General features: G+C 46.2%; 2 protein-coding genes across 4 annotated transcripts in view; one reads left to right on the top strand and one right to left on the bottom strand.

Moving 5' to 3' along the window:
- LOC138583263 (zinc finger protein 1 homolog) overlaps positions 1–22,739 on the bottom strand; it is a 371,722-nt gene that overhangs the window by 4,797 nt on the left and 344,186 nt on the right. The gene's annotated exons all lie outside the window — the stretch shown is intronic.
- The window catches only part of LOC138583265 (uncharacterized), a 560,015-nt gene that overhangs the window by 448,805 nt on the left and 88,471 nt on the right, over positions 1–22,739 (top strand). Inside the window, exon 3 of one of the 2 annotated variants that reach the window (XM_069655347.1) lies at positions 11,108–11,206. In XM_069655347.1, the coding sequence (XP_069511448.1) occupies positions 11,108–11,206 (99 nt within the window). Of the gene's footprint in view, positions 1–11,107; positions 11,364–22,739 lie in introns of both variants that reach the window. The other variant, XM_069655346.1, reaches the window with a different exon arrangement.

The following is a 22,739-nucleotide window of genomic DNA, read 5'->3' as shown; positions in this document are numbered from 1 at the left end:
CGTAATTTAGACATCCTCGATATGTAAAAACTAAGAGCCCTCTTGGGATCTAGTCTATGCAGTCTCTCCTCTTCCTTGCCCAAATGAAGAGGAGGATAAAATGTTGGTAGTATTATTTTTTGTGACAAATGGAAGTCCGAAACTACCTTTGGTAAAAAGGAAGGTTTAACTTTAAGGACTACCTTATCCTTATAAAAAATAGTATATGGTGATTTGCATGAGAGAGCCTGAACTTCACGTACCCTGCGGGCTGATGATAGAGCCACAAGAAGGACTGTTTTTAGTGTTAAAAGCCTCAATGGACAGGAGTGCAGCGGCTCAAAAGTCAAGAATTTTAGTACTAAATTTAAATCCCAAGTTGGGACATGAAAAGGTACTGGAGGGTATACGTTAGTAAGCCCTTTTAAGAATTGAATTATTAATGGTATTTTGAAATATGAAACCTCTTCCGAGGTGCACTTGAAAATGGACAGCGCAGCAAGGTATCCTTTGATTGTTCCTATCTGGAGCCCCAGATTAGCTAAATGTAAAAGAAAAGAGCACCATTGGGGTGCCACATTGAAAAGGTTCCACATCCTTATCTTTGCACCAGTTACTGAACGTGTTCCAACAACACCAGTACAAAGATTTTGTTGCTGGCCTACTGGCCGAAAGCAAAATCTCTATTACGTCATCCGGAAGATCCCAATCCTTGTATCTCAACCTCTCAGAAATCATGCGTGAAGGTTGAGTGTCTTGACGTCTGGTTGGAGAACCCGACCTTCCTCTTGCGAGAGAAGATCCTCTCTTTGCGGAAGACGTATTGGAGGACAGATGGACCTGTCCAGAAGGTCCGGGAACCACGTCCTCCTGGCCCAATCCGGGGCAATTAGGATCATGGTTTTCCTGAACTTTCTCAACCTCCTGATAACTTGAGGAAACAAGGGGACTGGGGGAACCGCATACAGTAGTGGAAACTTCCACTCCACTACGAATGCGTCTCCCAGAGCTCCTCTTTGAGGAAATTCCCTTGAGCAGTACTGATCGCACTTCCGGTTGATCTCGGTGGCGAACAGATCCACTTGAGGGGTTCCCCAAAGGGCGAAGATCTCCAGAAGGACTTCCTGAGCTAGCTCCCACTTGTGGGAGACTGTGCTCTGCCTGATCAGAGCGTCTGCCGCCGTGTTCTTCTCTCCGGCTAGGTGAATTGCAGATAGAGAGATTCCCTCTCGTATTGCCCAGAACCAGAGCTGCATTGCCTCTCTGCACAGTGGTAGTGACCCTACACCTCCTCTCTTGTTGAGATAGTACATGGCCACTGTTTTGTCCGTCATTATCAGGACATTCTTGCCCTGTACAGAGGGCAGAAAGGCCTTCAGCGCTAGTCTGATTGCCCTCCGCTCCAAAAGGTTGATGTGTAGTTTGGACTCCGATGAAGACCAACGTCCGCTGATAGCCAGATGTTGGTGTGTGCTCCCCACCCCGTGAGTGAGGCGTCCGTCACTACTGTTATCTCCAGCCATGGTTGCCAAAAAGATTCTCCCTTGAGAATGTTGTTGTTGCAAGCCCACCATAGAAGATCCTGAGCAACTGCGCTTGGGACTTGCAGAAGATCCGACATATTCCCTGAGAACTGGGACGACTGAGTTCTGAGTGCCCATTGAAGGGATCTCATTCTCAACCTGGCCTCTGGTACCAGGAAAATGCAGGATGCCATGAGGCTGAGCAACCTGAGAAAATTGAAGGCCGGTAGACGTTGGGCATTCTGGAACTTTGTTACCATCTGCTGGATGTGGAGAGCTCTCACTTCGGGAGGTGAGGCTTTTCCCGAGGAAGTATCCAAGACTGCTCTGATAAACTGGAGTTTTTGGGATGGTATCATATGGGACTTCTTGAAATTGAGGGAGAAGCCCAATTTGTGGAGAAAATGGCAGGTGATCGAAAGATGTTCCTGAGCTTGTATTGGAGAACTTGCTCTGATCAACCAGACGTCCAGGTAGGGATATATGTGAATACCTCCTCTCCTGAGACTCGCTGCCACAGCCGCCAACAGTTTGGTGAAAACCCTCGGGGCGGAGGTCAACCCGAATGGCAGAACTCGAAACTGATAATGAGAATTGCCAATCGCGAACCTCAGGTACTTTCTGTGCTTTGGATGGATTGGCACATGAAAGTAAGCATCCTGAAGGCCCAATGATACCAACCAATCTTGGAGTTGGAGAGCCTGAAGGATCTGAGAAAGAGTCACCATCTTGAACTTGTCCTTCCTGAGGAACTTGTTCAAGTTTCTCAAGTCCAAGATGGGTCTCAGTCCTCCGTCCTTTTTTGGAATGAGAAAGTATGGGGAGTACCAACCCCTGTTCCTTTCCGCTACAGGTACCTGTTCTATGGCACCTTTCTCTAGCAGGGTTAAAATTTCCTGTAAAAGGAGTGGATCTGGAATTTTGACAGAGTTGACTCCCGGTGGATGATTCTGAGGCCTTTTTTGGAAGGGGAGACAGTAACCTTGGGCTACTGTTTCCAGTGCCCAAGCATCTGAGGTAATTCCCCGCCATTCCTTCAGATGCTGAGAGATCCTGCCTCCCACTGGTGTTTTGTGCAACAAGGTCTCGGAGGGATTTGGAGGCGGCTGCAGGAGTGATTGAGGGTACAGATGCCGCTCCTGAGGCTGATTTTGCACCTCTTCCTCGTGCTCCACGAGGGAAGTTTCTTTTGCCCCTTTGAGAAGCCTGTCCTCTTCCTCTACTAAATGAGGAGTAGTAACGAAAAGAACGACCCCTCCAGGAAGATGAGCTGGAATAGGGTTTTAGAGGCTGGCGGATTGAGGCGCGAAGCGATTTAGCTGCCGCTTTTGAGGTCTGAAGTTTTTCTAGGCTTTCATCAGCCTTGCTGCCAAACAGCCTCGAGCCATCAAAGGGCATGTTAAGGAGTCTGGCTTGCACGTCTGGTGCAAACCCTGACTTCCTCAACCACGCAAATCTGCGTAGCACAATGCTTGCAGCCATGGATCTGCTGATGCTATCAGCAGTATCCAGTCCAGACTGGAGACATTCCCCCATTGCCTCCTTCCCGTCTTTGACTATATTCAGGAAGCCTTCCCTTTCCTCGACTTCCGGAATATGATCAGCCGCCGCTGAAATACTGTCCCACAGGGTATGGGTAAACCTGGCCAGGGTACAGGTGACATATGTCGATTTAAGGGCCATACTGCCTGACGTGAAAACTTTACGTGCCCAGGCATCAACTTTTTTATCCTCTCTATCTGGAGGGATAGTGGAATATGCAGTTTGCTTTGATGTGGATGCTGCCTGAATGACTAGACTTTCTGGAGTCGGATGCTTGTTTAAGTATTCGGGATCCGTACCAGCTGGTCTGTATTTCTTGGGAAAATTACTATCTGCAGCAGTAATGCTCTCAGGCTTTTCCCAGTTTTTCTCCACCGTCCTCTGAAGAGCCCTGTAAAAGGGGAGAACTGGATCTTTTTGAGGACCTCTGACAATTATATCAATCATGTCATCCTGTTCAAAAACGGGTGAAGTGTTACCCCAACCCATATACTCAATTACTCTGGTCATAAGACTCCTGTACCCAGCGTCTGCATGCTCTGCAGGAATAGGTCTGGCAAACTCTAATTCTGGGGAGGTGTCAATTCCACTGGCAGAATGTAGAGTGTCACTCAGGTCTCTCATTTTAGATTCTTGATCAACGAGGTCCTCAGGAACTTGCTTTGTGTCATATGAAACTCCAAAAGGAGTAACTTCGTTTTCCTCTGAGCCAGATTCCTCATAAATTGAGGACATGGACTTAAAAAAAGTCTGATCTGGGCAACTGAGTGAATCTTCTTTCTTCCTTTACCATATGCGTCGAAGGAATAGAGAAATCCTTTGAAGTTGTCGAAGGAATCTTCGATGACTTCGAAGATGACTTTGACACAGGCGTCAAGGTTGTTTTTGGTTTCGATGCCGAAACGATCGACGCCATCGATGAAATCGTCGAGGCCTTCGACGACGTATGTTTTTTATATGGCACTGGAGAGGTGCTCGACTCTCGCAGAGTCCTCAACGACTTGGCGTTGACTCGAGTTTTTCGAGTATCCTCGACACTACCGGTTTTTACCATGGTAGTCTTGGACTTCCCTTTGTCGTCCAATGGAGCGACTTTAGGGGTATGGCTTTTCTGAGGTTCATTCGAGGGGGTCGGGCCGCATTCTCGAATACCTCCATCTTTTTACGAAATTCTTCCCATTTTTTGGGAGAATCCGATTTTGTCAGACATCGAATTTCTTCGGTCGACTCTGAAGATGATGATGATGATGATGAGGGAGATCTACGTCTCCTTCATTTTTTTGGTCGAGGAAGAAGAGTGTCTTGATCTACTCCAAGATCGAGATCTCTTGGAGTGCCTATGGCGATCTGATTCCTTTGAATCAGTTGCTTTCTTATGTTTTTTGGACGTAGCCTTCTTAGAGGCTTCCCTCCCCACCGACAGTTTACCTCTCCTCTCACGAAGAGCTTTCTCGGTCATGGATTGGCAGGAACCACAGTCGTCGGTCTGGTGACTGGAACCGAGACACCAGAGACAAACCCGGTGAGGATCCGTGATCGACATTTTTGATCCACAGTCTACGCACTTCTTGAACCCAGTCTTGGGTGTCGAAGGAGTCGAAGATGACATTTTCTTCACAGAAAATCTCAAGCGTGCCATTCTCGATTGCGAAGCGATCGGAAAAACGGAACTGAAGCAACGGGCGCGGCTCCAGCTATTTATACCATCGGTGACATCAACAGAGTACGGAGTCCGTCGAGGGACAATCAACGCCACAACCTCGAGCACAGCGCCCAGAATTTTTTTTTTCCAAAGCTGGAGATAACGAATCATCATCAGATGAGGAATACGTGGGAGGACTCAATCCATTCGAAAAAAACAGTATTCGTGGCAGTCCTGCATCAGGTGAAAGGTAATGAGCAACTGAACTGTTGATGTTGGGGAATACATGATAGAGAAACCAGGGAACGGAACAAGACACACAACAATCTAAGTGTACTGGCTATGTACATAATCCTATGTACAGTGCAGCTATGGATAGGGGGGTGGAGTGTTGTGGAGGGGAAATTGAGGATTCTGGGAAGGAAGCGCTCCAGTGTAGATTTAATGGAGTGGATCGTAGTGGAGGTTTTGAAGAAGTGTGTTCCAAGGGTGAGGGACAGCTAGGGAGAAGGCGAAAAAGCAAGATGGTGTGCAGGGTGTGAGGGGGGATTAGGAGGCTGTTTAGCAAAGGTTGCGTGGAGCAGAGTATCAGGAGGTAGTGTCAGCCAGGAAAGGAGTTTCAGACCCATGAATGGATATGAAGACAAGCAGTAGCAATCCGAAGGGGGATCAGTTTCTCAGGAGCATAACAGCATGGATGGGGTGTAGGGAACTGGGAGAAGGGCAAAGTTGAGTATTTTGCCAAGCAGGGAGGCGAGAGTGGAAGAGGCACTCAAGAAGGTCATCACAGCAGTCAAGGCGACTGAGCACCAGAGTTAGTATGAGTGGGCAAAATTGTAGTTGAGAAGAGGGGCAGATATTCCAGGTATTAAGCAGGTTACACTCCTGGAGGTAGAAATAATAAATGGGTGATGAATGAGAGCACTTTCAAAAACAAAACCAAGTTTGCGTGCCTTAGGGAAGGAGAGAGAAGGTTGGAGGGAAATGGCAAAGAGGTGTGGGCATTGTCCAGGATATAGATGATTCTGGTCTGGAGGGAATAATGAAATGCAGTCCAGAGGCATATTGCTGATCCGTTGGAAAATAGTTCTGCATACCTCCATCTGGTGAACACAGACACTACGAATTGGCGACTAGTTGAGGAAATTCAGACCCCTAGTGAGAGGATGAAATAAGGAACCGTCTTGATGAGATGAGGAGCTGTGAGGAGATGGCCCCCCAGATGATGATGGCCTGTAAGGAAGGGCTGCGCTGCTCTTGTCTTACAATCCTGTTGATATCTGTGCTTAGAGGGCCACAGAGACACGGATATTGCGGAAACGAGGCCTCAGTGCACACACCGGTGCATGGCCAAAACGCTGTTATTGCAGCGAGAGCCCTGCATTTTTGGACATTTAGTGCCCATTAACTGGCCCTGCTCAGGCCTCATGGCCTTCCTTTGTAAAGCGAAGTGCTGCAAGCACAGCGCTGTGGATGGATTTTGGAGGAAAATGTTCCTAGCAATGTCCCTTCTGGAGGGGAAATGCAGTGACGTGAAAAGGAGACAATGCTGAGTGCAACCAAGGGTGGGCCGCCGAAGTGACATGCAGTCCTGCTTGTAGAGCCATGTAAGAGACAGGATGCTGCCCGATCCGTTTAATATCATCTCTGCCTGGAAGTTTGCGGTGACAAGATGGTGAGGTGAAATGAAAAAGATAAAATGTAATTGAATGAATGAAGAGAGATGTGAAATGGGCAACATTATTTTGTGCGTTCCTCGGGAGCCGTTGAGAGAATGCGGCACCATTCTCATGCAGTAGTTCTCATTGTCAGAGTTATCGCCTTGCTAGAGGAAAGGTCCTATACATGCACAACATTGGAACGCAACGTGTTTGCTCAAGCTTTCAGTGTAGGCGCAAGACTTTTAATGGATTTCACGGAGCTATGAGAAAAAGGAAAATTCGCTCCATATTGATTGCCCAACTAGTTTTGGACTAGGGAATTTCAGCATCCAGATGCAGCGTTATTTCTCTGGTTCTGTACATTGATATTTGTTTTCGTATGCATCATGGACAATGGGCTTCATTACGAGTCAGTCGGTCCGGAAATAATGGTGGCGGTAAACCCGCCACCACCGTTGTTTCCTGACCGACTGATCTCGAGTTCTGCAGGCGGGAGGTGTCATTCCCGCCAGGTCTGACCTGGTGGGTTTAACACCACCCGCCTGCAGGCGGACGTGGAAACACCGTCACCATTACAAGATGGTGCCGGTGTTTCCACTTCCCCATTCCCATGGAGTCCTATTGGGCTCCATGGGAATGGGGATTTACCGAATTCCGCCTCCGGAATTACCGGGTCTCCAGGGTTGTAATGCCCCAGTGATTTCGGAAATCACGGAGGCGGAATGGTAATATGAGTCCGGTAGTAACCTGCCGGTTTTTCCGGCTCGGTTACCACCGGACTCGTAATGAGGCCCAATGAGTGGGTGCACGAGAGTGTCAGCATATGCTCCTGCGTTTGGGAAGAAGATTGACAAGTGGTGAGTAGGGGTGTACCGAACCTCTGTTTCGAGTAAGTATTCGGCTGAATTTTGGCTGAAAGCCAGATATTCAGCTTCGGCCCCTTACTTGAAACTCGAAGCCGAAGTTACACCCCTAATTTTAAGTGGATTATTTCCAGACTGTCTAAAAAATGGGCCAATGCTGATACCTGATGGTTAATTCAAGAAACACGGCTTCCTACAGAATGTATGGATAAGGTTAATGGAGGGCCCTGGCCAAGAAGTTTGGTGAGATCTGTGTTGCAATGAAGAAGTGCCAATCTTGGGAAGAAGTTGAAGAAGTCTGAGCATCTATCAAATTCCTGGTGCAAGCTGTTCAATGGAACCGACTTACTAATATGACAATCTATGCACAGGAAATACAACATGTATCCTTTGGATAATAAATGGGATGCTGGCCTCGTGGAATGGTGTGAAGGTTCTGACATGGGCATACTCATGAGAAAAGTTATGCAAAGGAGTGTACAGGCACATAATAGTGCACTGTGGAAGACGCCACCACACTGAGACATAGGTATTTAGTGGACCTCAGAACTGCTGCACCACTATGGGATTGTATCCTGACAGGCAGCGCATTTATGCCCCCGGCAGGGGGGGAAACAAATGTCCAAATACATGATATGATATGGCATTAATAAAGCGCTGAATACATTCAAATTGGCATAAACACAGATGTGCCTGGATGGCAGAGTATTTTTTATGGATGCAGATAATAAGTGAAGGGATTGTTGTAGGCCTGCATCACACTGGGACACTTATGTCCTGCACTTCATTTCCGCACTGAATGCAGTGGTAATCGTGGAACTGAAAGCTATGATAATGCCGACATGAGTATACAATTATATTATTGAATCCAGCCCATTGTTCTGCCATTTTAGCAGCATTTGTATGCATCCCCACGGTGGCCACTCTGCCAAAGAGGGGAGCACACAAGCTGGACAGAGAAGCTCTGTGCCTGCCTTCTAATCACAGCAATGTATGTCATATCCCCACCGACACCAACACATGTTGGACGGCTCTTAATGTGTTCAGGCACAACCACACATGTGCACACCAACACATATTCCCACCCCCTCACACATGCACTCCAACCCCCCCCCACACAGTGTACTTCCACATAATCACAATTCCACACATGCGCCCATGCAATTCCACACAGTCACACTCATACATGGTGTCCTTTTTCACCATTCGCGGGCAAAATCAAGGCGCCAACCCCGTCCACAGAGGGGCCATGGCTCAACGACATTTATCCGTCAGGGAGTGCCTATGGAATGAAGGTGACGGGACTGTCGACGAGCATGCCGATGGGGGATGGAAACAAAACACAGTCAACGGGCAAACAGGAACGCATTGCAAGGAAAACCAAGGCAAAAGAGGCATTGCCCACGCATGCGGTGGGGGTAAATCACTGGACGGCAGAACGGTCGTTGACCATAGTATTGAAAATACTAAGAGCACTGGTAGCTCCTGAACTCCATTCATCGGCTGGATAACCACAAATCAGCAGACAAGACCAGTCAGTCACAGGATAAGAGTAAGGTGCAACATTAAGAAAAACAGCAGCTCCACTCTCCACAACCAATTTTGCCAGCTCTATCACGAATCACATACAGTTAATACCTGATCAGATATTACAATATCACATTAACTCTGATTTTGAGCAAGGGGATTCCCCAAGGATTTCAGATTTAGAGGAATCAGTGATACTGGTAGAACAGACTCCGTCACAATTAGTAGAACACAGCAACGCCATCGCACAACAGCCACAACCACTGCAAGCGGCACCGCCACAGGGGCCAAAGATACCTTTGCCAGTACCCATTCAAATGCCTATACCAGGCCCGATTATAAATCAGCCGTGATCCATCAATGTGCTAACATCATTACAATCCCTGATGGATCAACTTGACGTTCACAGACCATTCAAATACCACCACCTATTCTGCAGAGTGAAGCCAATCCACCATCTAGACTGCACAGACAACAGTCAAGATCACCACTGTGAAGGTCAAGGTCGGCCAGATTAAAGCCACCTCTACCAAGGTCAAGGTCACCAACACGATAAAAATCCCCTGTGTGTCAAAGTGGGCACCAGACAGCACCCACCATGAAGGACCAAGAAGAAGGTGAATTATTTCAGTCAAACACGGATGAGGGCGCAACGCATATTTGCATCGTACAGCGACGACTGGGATACTGTCGACATCCCCAAGGACGTCATATTGCAGGAACCAGCCAAACAGTCACCACCCTGGATGAGATGAGGGCGTTACACACAATGATCACTAAAGCCTGTGAAGAGTTTTGTCTTGCTCCCACTGAAGATAAGAAGGACTGCTTCTTATTTCACCTGATCAACAAGCGCAGGAAATCAATAGTTTCCATTCCTATATTAGATCATGTGTAGGAGGAAGGCCATCTCATCATGAAGAAGACATTTTCAGCACCTGCTTTAAAAAGGAGGCTCAAGAAGAAGTGTATAGCACTGGACTCAACATCCAAATGCCTCATGGCACACCCTTTGCCGGATTCGGGGGTCTGCATGGGCGGCAGGGAGAAAAGCTAACACACAAGCATCCAAGTGCTCCGTTCTGCCGGATAACACAAAACAGACGCCTGCAGCAAAAAAGTCTTAGCCATTGGGGCGACAACGGGAAAGGCAGCCAACAATATCAAAATTACGGCTAGATATGACAGGGAAATGTGGCACATGATGGCACCCATCCTAGAACACTTGTCAGAAGCAAAAAGGAAGGAAGCCATGGCCATCCTTCATGAAGGAGACAACGCTTGTAACCACAATATTAATATAGCCATAGACATTGTGGAAACAGGCTTTAAAGCATGGTCCTTCGACAACAAAGGTGGCACTGCTGCAATTACTTCTGTCCAGAAGTGAAAAACAAGGTTCTGACATGTCATTTGAAGGAGACCTGTTATTTGTCACCAAATCCGATGAGGCCTTATAGGCAATAAAAACAGACACAGATACAGCAAGGTCGTTAACATCCCGTTCGTCCGGTGAAAAGCCATAATACCGCCTGATAGTAAATGTTGGCCTTATCACATTCGCATCGCACTGTAATATCTCAATGAATGAACCTGAAATAAGCTGACTACATTGCCATTTTGGTTTGTCCGCCATCTTCATCGCTTCCTGCTTTCTGTTCCATGCTCAGATTTTGTATTTTCGGCTTTGACACGACAAGAGGCGGCTGTATGAACTTTGTGCTGCTTTATGGTGCTGACATAGACAGGAATGTTGAAGCTGCTAAAGTTTATTGTTTATCCTACACTGAAGGACCTTGAAGCTAGACAAGAGCTCTGCTGATCAGTAATTTAGGTGCCATCCTGTCCCAACAGTGCCTTCTCTGGTCAAGCAGTAAAATAGAATAATGAGCAACTGAACGTGATCCTCTGCAGAAATCCTTATTTTTCTCTTAGAACTGACTGACCTTAAGCCCAAGAACAACAGTAGATAACATAAGCGAGTAAAACGAGGAATGTTACCTTGTACTAGAAAACATGATATGGCGGCCTCACATGCAAATCCATCCCACTCCCAGATAGTAAACTGTCTGATAGAAAACAGCAAACTATGTAGTAATTATGTTTAAGTATAAATCAGTCACATAGGCAGGACACAAACCCTAGGCTTTGCATTACATGAAGGAGGGTTGGCGATGTGTCCGGGGCTGTGAAGAAACCATATAAATGTATGTACTTGTGAAATGTTTGCTCTCTCTCGTCTCACCGTGTCTGCTTGCACACATTGTGGAGTGTTGAGAACCAAGCAGCTACTTGCTTAATAAAGCAATTCTAACTTTGACCTCGCATATTTCTATTTTGTGATAGTAAGCCTTGATTTTGATCTTTCAGATGGAGCCCGAATTGGGAACCTCAGGATTGATGCCACATCGCTTGGATGAAGATGAGGCCACTGGACCGCGATCGGAGAGTGATGGGGCGCCCTGCAAAGTGAGATATGATTCCTCCGCAGTATTGCACGCCCGATCCCTGGACATTGGGCAGCGTTTAGAGGGCATCACGATGAGGGTCCCGGTATCGAGGCTTGTTTGACGAAAGCGCCAGCCACAACAATTGATGTCCATTGGACCTTGTTGGTTGAAATCAGGTGGGTGGGTTGTGCCCCGATTCATAAAAGTCCTGATATTTGTTTGGTAGTAAGTGTTGCTATCATATTTAACACTATTTGGCACAGACAGACCAGACATGTCCCCGAGCTTCAGTGGCTGGATTATGGCAGTTTCTAGGTCGCCCGCTTGAAACATTTGGAATCTGTATTATTGCGGAAAAAGGCTAGGCCTGCAGCATTAGACGCTGTTAGAGACTGAGGAAAGAATCAATGCAGCGACTCAAAAGTAGAGAGAAGCACGCACGTAGACATTTGACAAATGCCTAAAAAGCTTTATTACATGATCAGCAGAAACAGTCAGAATCCATTAGAAGTATGGGCAGGGCTTTCCAACTAGATGTGCAAAAGATATATCCATCTCAGGATTTGCATGCATCAGACAAGTTAATAAACAAATTATTGAATGAGCGTAGAACGAATTTAACTGAACCGCCTCCTTATGTGCCCTCTCCCGTTCTTGTTCCTCGTCCTGCACCTGCAACCGTGACAACAGCTGCGGTTCCCATAGTTCTGTCTGCGCCAGCAGCGTTATTTCCTCTGCCGCATACTGAACACGATTTGTATGTACTCTCTCTGCCAGGTGGTTCTGCTCCATCTACAGTGGTTGACGGGGAGCGAGCTGATTCAAGAATAGTGATTCGTAGCACGATAACTAAAGACAGAAAAAAAGAATTGCATATGTGGGCTGAAACGTACATAGAAGGGGGTGATGAATCGGCTGTTTTGGTTGCGATTTCTGACCATGGGGGTATTTCTGAACAGAAAATCCTGATAGAGCAGATGGGAACGTATCTAGCTGAGATATGGAGTGATTTGACAGACCCGAATGTCCCACAGGGGTTGCAGGATTTGAATGTCCTTGTCGGCTCAAGGGACACTGTGGCGAAAGTATGTGAGCATGTAGCACAAGTATTTGTGTTTAAAAGAGAGCATGATCGTTTGCATAAGGATGAAATAGATAAAGGTGGACGGCAGGCTTCATATGTGCAGAAGTGATTTCTTCCTCCATTGAAACTGATTAGTGAAGAAATGCGCATTTGCACAAGAAATGCTCTTTTTTGGATTGCGGATGTTTCAATTTCTCCCATTGAATTGCATGACACGTTTAGTCAGTATACTCTGGCAAATGCAAAGGAAAGTGTTACAGGTGATGGTTGAGTACGTGCAGGATGAATGTATAAAGAGAAAGTATGTTGTCTCGTCGATTTGATGGTTATTTATAAAAGAAAAGTTTCACCCGATACTGCATTGAATTCTTTGTCACTCGATTTGGCCTTACTACCCTGCCTTCTTTGCAACTGTCAATGAGGGAGGTTCCTCCGACATTTGTTCCGAAAGTAGATTCCTACCGATGGAGCCTCCACTATTCCAGCATATTATATCTCAGTTTGTCCATGTCCCCTTTTCTAGACATGAAGTGAATATCATTGAGCAATCAGTTCCAGATATTAGGAAGAATCCAGCAGGATTTTACAAAGAAATAGAATCTCTCTTGCATTCGTCAGTTTTTACATTGGGTGATATTGATTTGCTGTTTCCCATGATCCTTCCTGCTCATTTATGGAAGCAAATTAGGACTGTAGATGATCAGGCAGGTATGGGTGATACATGGGATGCCTTGGTACGAGCAGATGAAAAAAGGAAAAGCCGGCGATAAACCACCACAGGTGTTCCTGATATTGCCAAATAACATAGGGACTAAATTAAAGACTTTGGTACCTGAAAAGAGAATTATATGGGATAAGCTTACAGCTTGCATGTAATGGAAGTCTGAGGGTGCAACAGAATATTTTAACAGATTTGAGCAAGTATTTTTGGATTTTAGGGGACGAGATTCAAGCACGGAGCCAAGAAAGAGGTTGTTTTTTTTTAACTAGTTTGTGCGTGGATTGTTGCCTTAAATACAATCACAGATTATGACTTCTGAGAGTGCATGGCAAGCAAAATCAGAATCTGAAGTGTTACACATGGCCCAGTATTATGAAAACAGGGTTAATACGGAGAAAGAGAAAATAGAAAAGAAGGGCGATTTGAAGACTTGAGCGTTGTTACAGCAGATAGCAAGAGGTTCCAGAGGTGGGAATGCACAGACTAGGGGTCAATTCACTCCACAGGGGCCGCACAACTGGGTCCCGTACATATAAACCATGTGCATACTGTAGACAAGAGGATCATTGGCGAGCACAATACTCATACCTTCAGCAGAGATCAAATGGTGCGTATGGCACCATGAGCAGGATATCTAGAGGCCGTCCTGGGATAGGGGGTCCTGGTAGAAATCAGTTTGCACAGAAACAACAGGCACCACCACAAGTTAATCAAGGGAGGCAGCAACAGAATGTTAATGGTGGGAATGTTTTTGATAACCCTTTGAATGCTTATTTCTCTGCAGATTTTACATCTGACGATGTAGTGTTCCGTTAAGACAGCCCGAATGATGGTCTGGAACCTATACCTGTTCCTGTAGATCAGAGAGGGCACTAATTTGAAATTAAGGTGGGGAATAGGGAGCATATCTTTTTAATAGATACATGGGCGCAGAAATGTTCTATTGATCATCTGCGGGTTCCAGATATTCCACTGCCAGGGCAGAGCAACATTTCTGTAGGGTCCTCTGGTATGCCAGTGGTTAGTCCGGTCTCTCGACCGCTATCAATTTCACTGGCATCAATCACTGATTCTTGTCCATTTCCATTGACGACAAATTGTGGCAAAAACCAGTTGGGATTGAATTTTTTAAAGACATTGAATGCTGCAATTCACTGTTCTCCAGATGGAGTGTACTTGACGATTTTGCCCCAACAAACGTCTGTTTCACAGTTTTTGTCTATGCCTTTACCACCAGAATTAAATAAGGTTCAAACATTTTTATGAGCAGTTAATGACAATGTCTTGGAATTTTACAGGTAGAGCCAGTTAAAATTGTTTTGAACCAGGTGTTACATTGTCGCGTATCCCACAGTATAAGATTTCAGTTGAAGGAGAACAGGCCTTGAAAAGTATTGTTTCAGATTTGATACACCGAGGTGTGATTGAAGAAATTGCGGTGAGCGTGCCTAATAGCCTGATTTTACCAGTTTACAAGAAAGGGGATAATGTGATTCCCTTCTGGTTTATTATTGATTTGCACGCAATTAAGAAGGTGGTTGCTCCACACTTCCTAATTGTGCCCGATGTCACCACTATTCTGACTATGATTCCAGCTACGGCTATGTATTTTAGTGTTGTAAATTTGAAGAACACTTTCTTTAGCATTCATGTAGATGCTGATAGCAGATATTTGTTCACGTTCTCCGTAGGGGGACGCTCGTTCACATTAACTCGTGTGCCGCAAGGGTACACTGAGAGTCCAAGTATTTACAGTAGAGTGTTTAAAGAACAGCGTGATTTGCTTGAATTACCTTCCCCGTGCACGTTGCTGCAATACATAGACGATTTACTTATAGCTGCTGATTCTGAAGATGCTTGCAAGGAGGGCACCGTGCTCCTGCTCATTCATTTAGCAGAGCATGGGCATAAGCCTTGGTTGAAGAAATTCCAGTATTGTCAACAGGAGGTCGTCTATCTGGGCTACCTCCTGTCGAAGGAGGGCAGAAGGCTGACACCTGAACGAATACAAAGCGTCTCCAATATGTCTGTTCCAAATACACAGAAGGAGGTCAGGGTTTTAATTGGCATGGCTTCATGTTGTAGACAATGGATCCCAAATGTTTTGCTGTTGATAAAACATATGTTGGCACTGACAAAGAAGGACATTCTTTTGCCTTTACCGTGGAACATGGATTGCCAGAATACTTTTGATTTGCTAAAAGCTACGTTGTGTTCAGCGCCAGTTTTGGGCACACCAAATTACGAAAAGCCTTTGTTTTGTATGTGCACGAGAGAGATTGTTGCGCTCTGGCTGTTTTGACACAGGAACATGTGGGCAAGAATAGGCCATGCAGCTATTTTTCCTCCACGTTAGACCCTGTTGCATGCGCTTTGCCAAGATGTTTGAGAGCTGCAGCTGCTGCATCAGTAAAACAAAGTGAGGGTATGGTTTTAGGTCACCCCACTCCGTAGACGTTCTATTAAACACAACGCAGACTCAACATCTCACATCAGCTCGACTAACAAGGTACGAGCTGATTCTATTTGTACCGCATATCCAAATTAAGAGATGTTCATTGAATCTGGTTGAACTATTGCCTTCTCCACAAGAGACAGACTGCAGTGGCAAGATGTCACATGATTGCCTTTATGTTACAGAACAAGAAACCAAGGGTAGAAGTGATTTGACTGATACACCCTTAAAGGGTGCACAAGGGGAGCTATTTCGTGATGACTCCTGTTTTAAGCTACAGGATGGTACAGCCACCGCTGCTTATGCAATCATCACGTTAAACACTGTTGTATAGAGGAAACGAATTCCGCACAATTCTGCGCAAGCTGCAGAGATTATTGCATTGACTAGAGCTTGTGAAATTTCTGAATGGCTTAGTGTAAACACCTATACAGACCGCCTGTATGCGTTAGGGTGGTTCATAACTTTGGAAGACTATGGGCCTGAAAGGGGATTCTTAACATTACATGGGATGAAAATTAATTATGGCATTCTGATAGTCCAACTGCTATCAGCACTTGCACTTCCTATGCAACTAGCAATAATGAAGTGCACCGCACACCAGAAAGTGACGGATGATGTAGGAAAAGGAAACGCTTTTGTTGATACGATAGCCAAACAGACTGCTACTGATCTGCACTCGAAAATGTATGTGCTCAATTCAGCGAGATGGGTTACTGATACTTGCATGATGGAGGAAGGGATTAGCGGTGTAAAAGAAAGTCAGGCTGAAGCTACTCCAAAAGAAATCAAACAGTGGACTGAGGGTCCAGCAGATCTAGACGATGAGGGTTGTTGGGTGGTGTAACGCTCACCTGATTCCCGTAGAGGCGCCGGTCTTGACTGGGCGTATACCGTATCTTCAAAGGTGATTTGTAACACACGGCTGGCTCTTTGGGCTGGACCTCTGTGCACTGTATGTCTAACTCGAAGGGTAAGATGTCTGCAGATAGAAAATATGGGATTAAGGAACTGGGTTATTGAATGTCTCTCTCTTCTTCCCTTTCTCTTCTCCTGTAGAACCCCAAAGGTTAACGCTCTCACCTTAGGTAAGTGAACGCCGTGCTCTCCATCTGCCTCGGGGCAGGGTGCTGTAACCAGTTTCTTCACTGGATAAGGGGAGCAGGCCTCTTGACTTGAGAGGACTGCTGTCCGTCATTTACTGCACGAACGGTAAGTTTCGAGTAATTCTAATGTCTTTAAAGTCTTTAGTAATGATGTTTCTTGTTTTGCAGGGTTCCGGCGATGGCGGATGACGGGCTGAAGTGAGTTGAAGATGGAGCCCGTGTGATGAATAGAAGCGCCTGGAAGCACGTAAGTAAGCGCTTGTTGCCTGCTTCACGATGCGCTCTAACTGTCTTTTTATTTTGCAGGTACAAGTTCGGAGCAGCTGCAGGGTGCCGGAATACCCACTGGGTTAGATGTGGAAAGGAGTAATGGCACGTGAGTATTAAAGTTCCCCAATGTCTTTAAACGCACCTTGTTTTGTCTTTCAGATGCGGGATGCAGCGCCGAAGGCCTCCGGAGCGTGCGAAGAGTTGGTAAGCTTTTGTCTTTCAGATGCCGGAATGCAGTGTGAAGACCTCCGGAGCGCACGAGGAGTAGGTAAGCCTTTGTCTTTCAGATGCCGGAATGCAGCGCGAGGCGTTGGTGACAGCCGATGGACCAGGTAAGTGTAGAGCTGTCACTGAAGACCGTAATGCTAACCTGTTCTTTCTTGTCTTTATAGGTGTTGCTGAAGACTGGATTCAGGATGGTAAGCCTTTTTCCTTAGGCCCAGGATCAGATGCAGAAGACACGATGAGCGTTCTGCTGCAGAGGATGCAGAATAACGCAAAGCAAGATTCATCCATCGGGTGTGGTTTAAATAGCCTCCTGTAGTGCTTAGGTGTCTCCTTCCACAGCCACACCTAGGTAAGAAAAGAGTTCCTGCTTTCCAGAAGAGTTCCAGTGTTCTGAATCTAGGGAGTGGCTCCTGCCCCACGCAACAGGAAAAGTAGTTCCAAACAGAAGAGGATCAGAGGCTCAACTGGCAGGCAAGTAAGCAGCATGGTCTGCTGCAGGTAAGTCCACCCAAGCATTATGAGCCCGGCGCTTCCAGCGCTGGGACTGGGCATATTTATGAGCCTGGTGCCACTGGCGCCAGGACTGGGTCCAAAAGGTCCCAATTGGGACTGGTTGGCACTCGGAACCTGGGTTATGGATCTGCTTCCAAGGGAGTTGGGAAAACCCTGACCTTTTGGAAGCAGAGATCATGACAGTACCCCCCCTCAAGGCCCCTCCCAAACCGGGCTTCTCCGGGGGTTTTGGCTTGTCAGGAAATGTTCGGTGAAATCTTTTGATTAGGCGAGGAGCGTGGACATATTCAGCAGTTTCCCAGGATCTCTCTTGGGGGCCGTAGCCTTTCCAGTCAATTAGGTAAAATTGTTTAGATTTGGAGATCAGAATGCTTTTGACTTCAAACTCGAGTTCTCCATCAACTAGGATAGGTTTTGGAGATTTAGTTAGTCGGGTTTGAGGTTGCACGGGTTTTAATAGAGAGACGTGGAAGACCGGATGTATCTTCATGTGCGGGGGCAAGTCCAACTTGACCGCTACTGGGTTTACTATGGTAGTGATGGAAGAGGGACCAAGGTATCTTGGGTTGAATGTGCGTGGCCCTTTTAGAGGTAGATATTTGGTGGATAACCAGACTTGATCCCCTACTTGATATTGAGGGGCTTCCTTCCGATGTTGATCTGCTCCTTTCTTGTATTGTTCTTTAGCCCTTTGAAGGTGAGAAACAGCTTCCTTAAAGGCTTGGGTGATTGTAGAATGCAGGTAGTCTACTGCTGGTGTTTCAAGATCTTGAAGGGGATCCAACTCCGAGGTTCGAGGGTGACTGCCGTACAAAAGAAAAAACGGGGTTTTCCCAGTTCCCGAATGGACAGAGTTATTGTAGGCATATTCGGCTATCCAAAGGATGTCTTTCCAAGTTTTTTCAGTTTGTTGCAGCATGCAGCGTAAATAATGTTCCAGAGTTTGATTGGTCCTCTCGGTTTGTCCGTCGGTCTGAGGGTGGTGACTGGTTGATAGTCTCACATCAATTTGAGCCGACCGACAGCAACTTCGCCAAAAATGAGAAATAAATTGACTACCTCGATCCGAAATTAGAACCAAAGGAAAACCGTGCAGTCGGACGATGTTTTCGAGAAATTCTCGGGCCAGAGTTGCTGCTGTTGGCAAGCCTTTGAGCGGAATGAAATGCGCCATCTTGGAGAATAAGTCCACGATTACTAGAATCGTATTGTATCCGGAGCATGGAGGTAGTTCGGTGATGAAGTCCATAGAAAGCGTATGCCAAGGGCGAGGTGGGATGTCAATAGGGCGTAAGAGGCCTGCTGGTCTTTCCTTTTGACTCTTGTTTTGGGCGCATACTCCACAGGACATTATAAAGTCTCTGATATCTTTTTTCCAAGACGGCCACCAGAAGTAGCGCTTGATCTTTTCTGAGGTCTTGGCCATACCGGGATGTCCTTCCATTAAAGAATCGTGATAACAAGAGATTACTTTTTTCTGTAAATCTGTGCTGGGTAGGTATAATCGTTCTTGGAAATACAATAAGTTGTCCTTTACTGCAAAGTCCTTTCCCTGCAGATGCCAATTCTGTATGTCTGCTGGAGTTGCAAGTTGCCTGGCTTTATCCTTAACTTCCTCTATGGATTCTGTGGCGATTACACCCAGAATTCTTTGTTCGGGAATGATTGGTACAGGTTTAGGGTTGATCAAGTGTTCTTCCACTCCCATCCGAGAAAGGGCATCAGCTTTACCGTTCTTTGTACCAGGTCGATAGGTAATTATGAAGTCAAACTCGGCAAAGAATAATACCCAACGGAGTTGTCTAGAGGATTGGGCTTTTGCGGTTTTCAAATATTGCAGGTTTTGGTGATCCGTAATCACAGTAACGGTGTGTCGGGCCCCCAGCAGATAATGCCGCCAAGCCTTAAAGGCAGACTTGATAGCCAGAAGTTCCTTGTCAGTAATCGTGTAATTGATTTCAGGAGGCGAGAATTTGCGGGACCAAAATGCCACGGGATGCAACTGATTGGTTACCGGGTCCTTTTGTGATAGAACTGCCCCCATGGCAAGGCTTGAAGCATCAGTTTCCACGATGTAGGGGAGTTCGGGGCGAGGGTGTTTTAAGATTGGTGCAGAGATAAATTTAGTCTTCAAATCCTGGAAAGCTTGTTCCGCCTCGGTAGACCATTCAAAACGTTTGTTTTTCTTTAACAAGGCAGTGATGGGCTGGACTATTCGAGAGAATTCGGGGATAAACCTGCGGTAAAAGTTAGCGAAGCCTAACATGCTTTGCACACCTTTTACGGAGGATGGTGATGGCCATTTGAGAACTGCATCGACCTTCTTTGAATCCATACGCACTCCGCCAGGTGATAATATGAATCCCAAGAATTCAACTTCAGTCACGTTGAAAACACATTTTTCCAACTTAGCGAAAAGTTTGTGTTGACGCAATCTTTCGAGGACCATTTTCACGTGTTTCCGATGTTCAGATTCCGATGAAGAATAAACGAGGATGTCGTCAATGTACACAACAACACACACATCTATGAGCTCTCTGAGGACATCGTTCATAAAATATTGAAAGGCGGCCGGGGCATTGCAAAGTCCGAAGGGCATGACCTGATATTCAAATAGCCCATACTTGGTGCGGAAGGCCGTCTTCCATTCATCGCCCTCTTTTACTCGTACCAAGTGGTAAGCTCCTCTAAGATCCAGCTTTGTATATATGCATGCTTTTCTGACTTGGTCCAGGAGTTCAGGGATCAAAGGTAACGGATATCTATTCTTAACGGTGATCTGGTTCAGGGAGCGATAATCTATACAAGTTCTAAGGTCTCCTTCCTTTTTTGGAACGAAGAACAAAGCTGAAGAAGCAGGGGACTTGGAAGGACGAATAAACCCATTTGCTAGGTATTGATCCAGGTATTGTCGAAGGTGAAGGTTCTCAGGCTCGGTGAGGGCATAAATTCTACTACAAGGAGGAGTAGATCCAGGTATCAGGTCTATCTGGCAGTCATAAGACCTATGAGGAGGTAGAGAGTTAGCCTGATCCTTCCGGAAAACATCTTGGTATTCTAGGTATTCGGGAGGTATCTGGGGAGTCTCTGAAGAAATAGCTGCCAGTGCAACACCAGGTGGAGGGTGACAAGTAGAGACACATTCTGGAAACTGGACCGTTCTTGCTCGCCAATCGATCAGAGGATTGTGTTTCTCTAACCAAGGTATTCCTAGAATAATCTGAAACTGAGGGGCCTTGATCACATCGAACATGATCTTCTCATGGTGTCCATCTTGACTTACTAGCGTCACCTCTTGAGTGGTATGCGTTACTGGCCCGGAGGCTATCTCCGTACCATCCACCGTAGTAATGACGTCCTTTACAGCCTTGGGACAAAGAGTTAGATTCATCCTCAAAACCATTTCATGATCCACATAATTGCCGATGGCACCGCTGTCGACGTAAGCTTCAATTGCATGTAATCGATCCGGATTATCAGGGCTAATGAGGACCATAGGTATCACGAAATGCGAGGTCACGGAACTGGTTTTCACGCTCGGCAAGAGGACCTCTATTCTTGTCGGGCGAGGTCGTTTCCCTGCTCAGAGTTTGTCACTGCTACAGTCACCCTGGCTCACGGCCCAACACACATATGTGCTAGGAAGATTTGTCAACAGTTAGATCCCATCTGGTATAATGCTAACATCCAGAAAGCTGCTGAACGCTTGGTTTAGGTTTGCATGATATGTTTACAACACAACATCGGAAAGGGAACACCAACACCAAAGGGCAGTTTTGGTCCTCTCTCTATGCCATTGGAAGTGATTCATTTTGATTTTACTGAGATGGAACGTTGCTAATACTATAAATATGTCTTGGTTGTAGTTTGTGTCTTTAGCAAATGGGTTGAAGCTTTCCCACTAAAAGATAACGCAGCAATTTCGACGGCAAAGACCATGCTTAAAGAATATTTTCCTAGGTTTGGCTTGCCAAGAGTAATTCGGTCTGACAATGGCCCACACTTTATCGCTGATGTCATTCTGCAAGTATGTACGGGATTACAGATCGATAAACGTTTCCACTCGGCCAGGCATCCTCAGAGTGCCGGTCTGGTGGAACGCCACAACTGTATTTTGAAGAATAAACTTGCCAGGTGTGTGCACACAGCAAACTGAAATGGCCTGATGCTTTTCCAATAGCCTTACTATCGATGTGGACGACTGCGCAGTCAAAAACAGGGCTCTCCGTCTATGAGATTGTCATGGGGAGACCAGCCAATGTATGGAATGCACAGAGACCAAAACAATTGAGAGACATTGAATATTCGCTTTTGTCTGATTATTGTAATCAGTTGGCTCAAAACTTGTGTTTGATTCACCAACAGGTATGAGCAGTCCTCCCTGTAAAATATGAGGATAAAGGTCACCGACACCAACCTGGCAAGTGGGTCTTATTGAAAAAGTTTGAGAGGGGCACCTGTCTTGCACCTCGCTGCAAGGGGTCCTACCAGATCCTTTTGTCCATGCAAACAGCTGTACGAGTGAGCGGCAAGCGACTTTGGATGCACGCAATGCATGTGAAAAGAGTTCCTCTTCTTTTGCCCTATGACAAATGGGATGAGAAGGAAATGAATGATTCCCACGCTCCAAGTGAGCCAGCTCTGAGCAATACCAAGGATACCAAGTGTGCTACCAGATTGCTTCCCGAGCCCGTGGAGCCTGGGGGCACTGCAGTTTTTTCATCACCATCGGCTGACGTTGTTTCTTCATCCTCTTCAGAGAGTGGCAACGCTCGATTCGCTGGACATTCTGTGCCTGGTGTTTCAAATTACAATCTGCAACCACAAAATAGGATTTAGATTTAAGGCCTGACATTACATTTTGTAATTGAATAGGAAAGTGCAGCAAGGATTCTGCACCAGCAAGAAACCCACAAGAAACCAATGTTGAGCCAGTCCATAGTCATTCCTCTGGTGCATGTAATAAGAGGCAGGGACCAGCAAAGCTACTTCAAGAAAGATTGGTGACATGGTGAAGCGCCACCTACGTATGAACTATAAAAGCTAAACAGTGAGGCTTCTTAACGGACACTGAGAAACTATGGCCGTGTTTGGGGTCGCTCGTACTAATGATGACACTGACCATTTTGCTGGTGATGGGCCAGTCTATCAAGGGCCATGGTCCCCTAGGACCAA

The sequence above is a fragment of the Ambystoma mexicanum genome, chromosome 3q, assembly GCF_040938575.1.
Source record: "Ambystoma mexicanum isolate Mex_15411 chromosome 3q, UKY_AmexF1_1, whole genome shotgun sequence".
In the NCBI taxonomy this organism is placed as follows: Eukaryota; Metazoa; Chordata; class Amphibia; order Caudata; family Ambystomatidae; genus Ambystoma; species Ambystoma mexicanum.
Note: the sequence above shows the minus strand (reverse complement) of the source record. Positions and strands in the feature narration are given on the sequence as shown.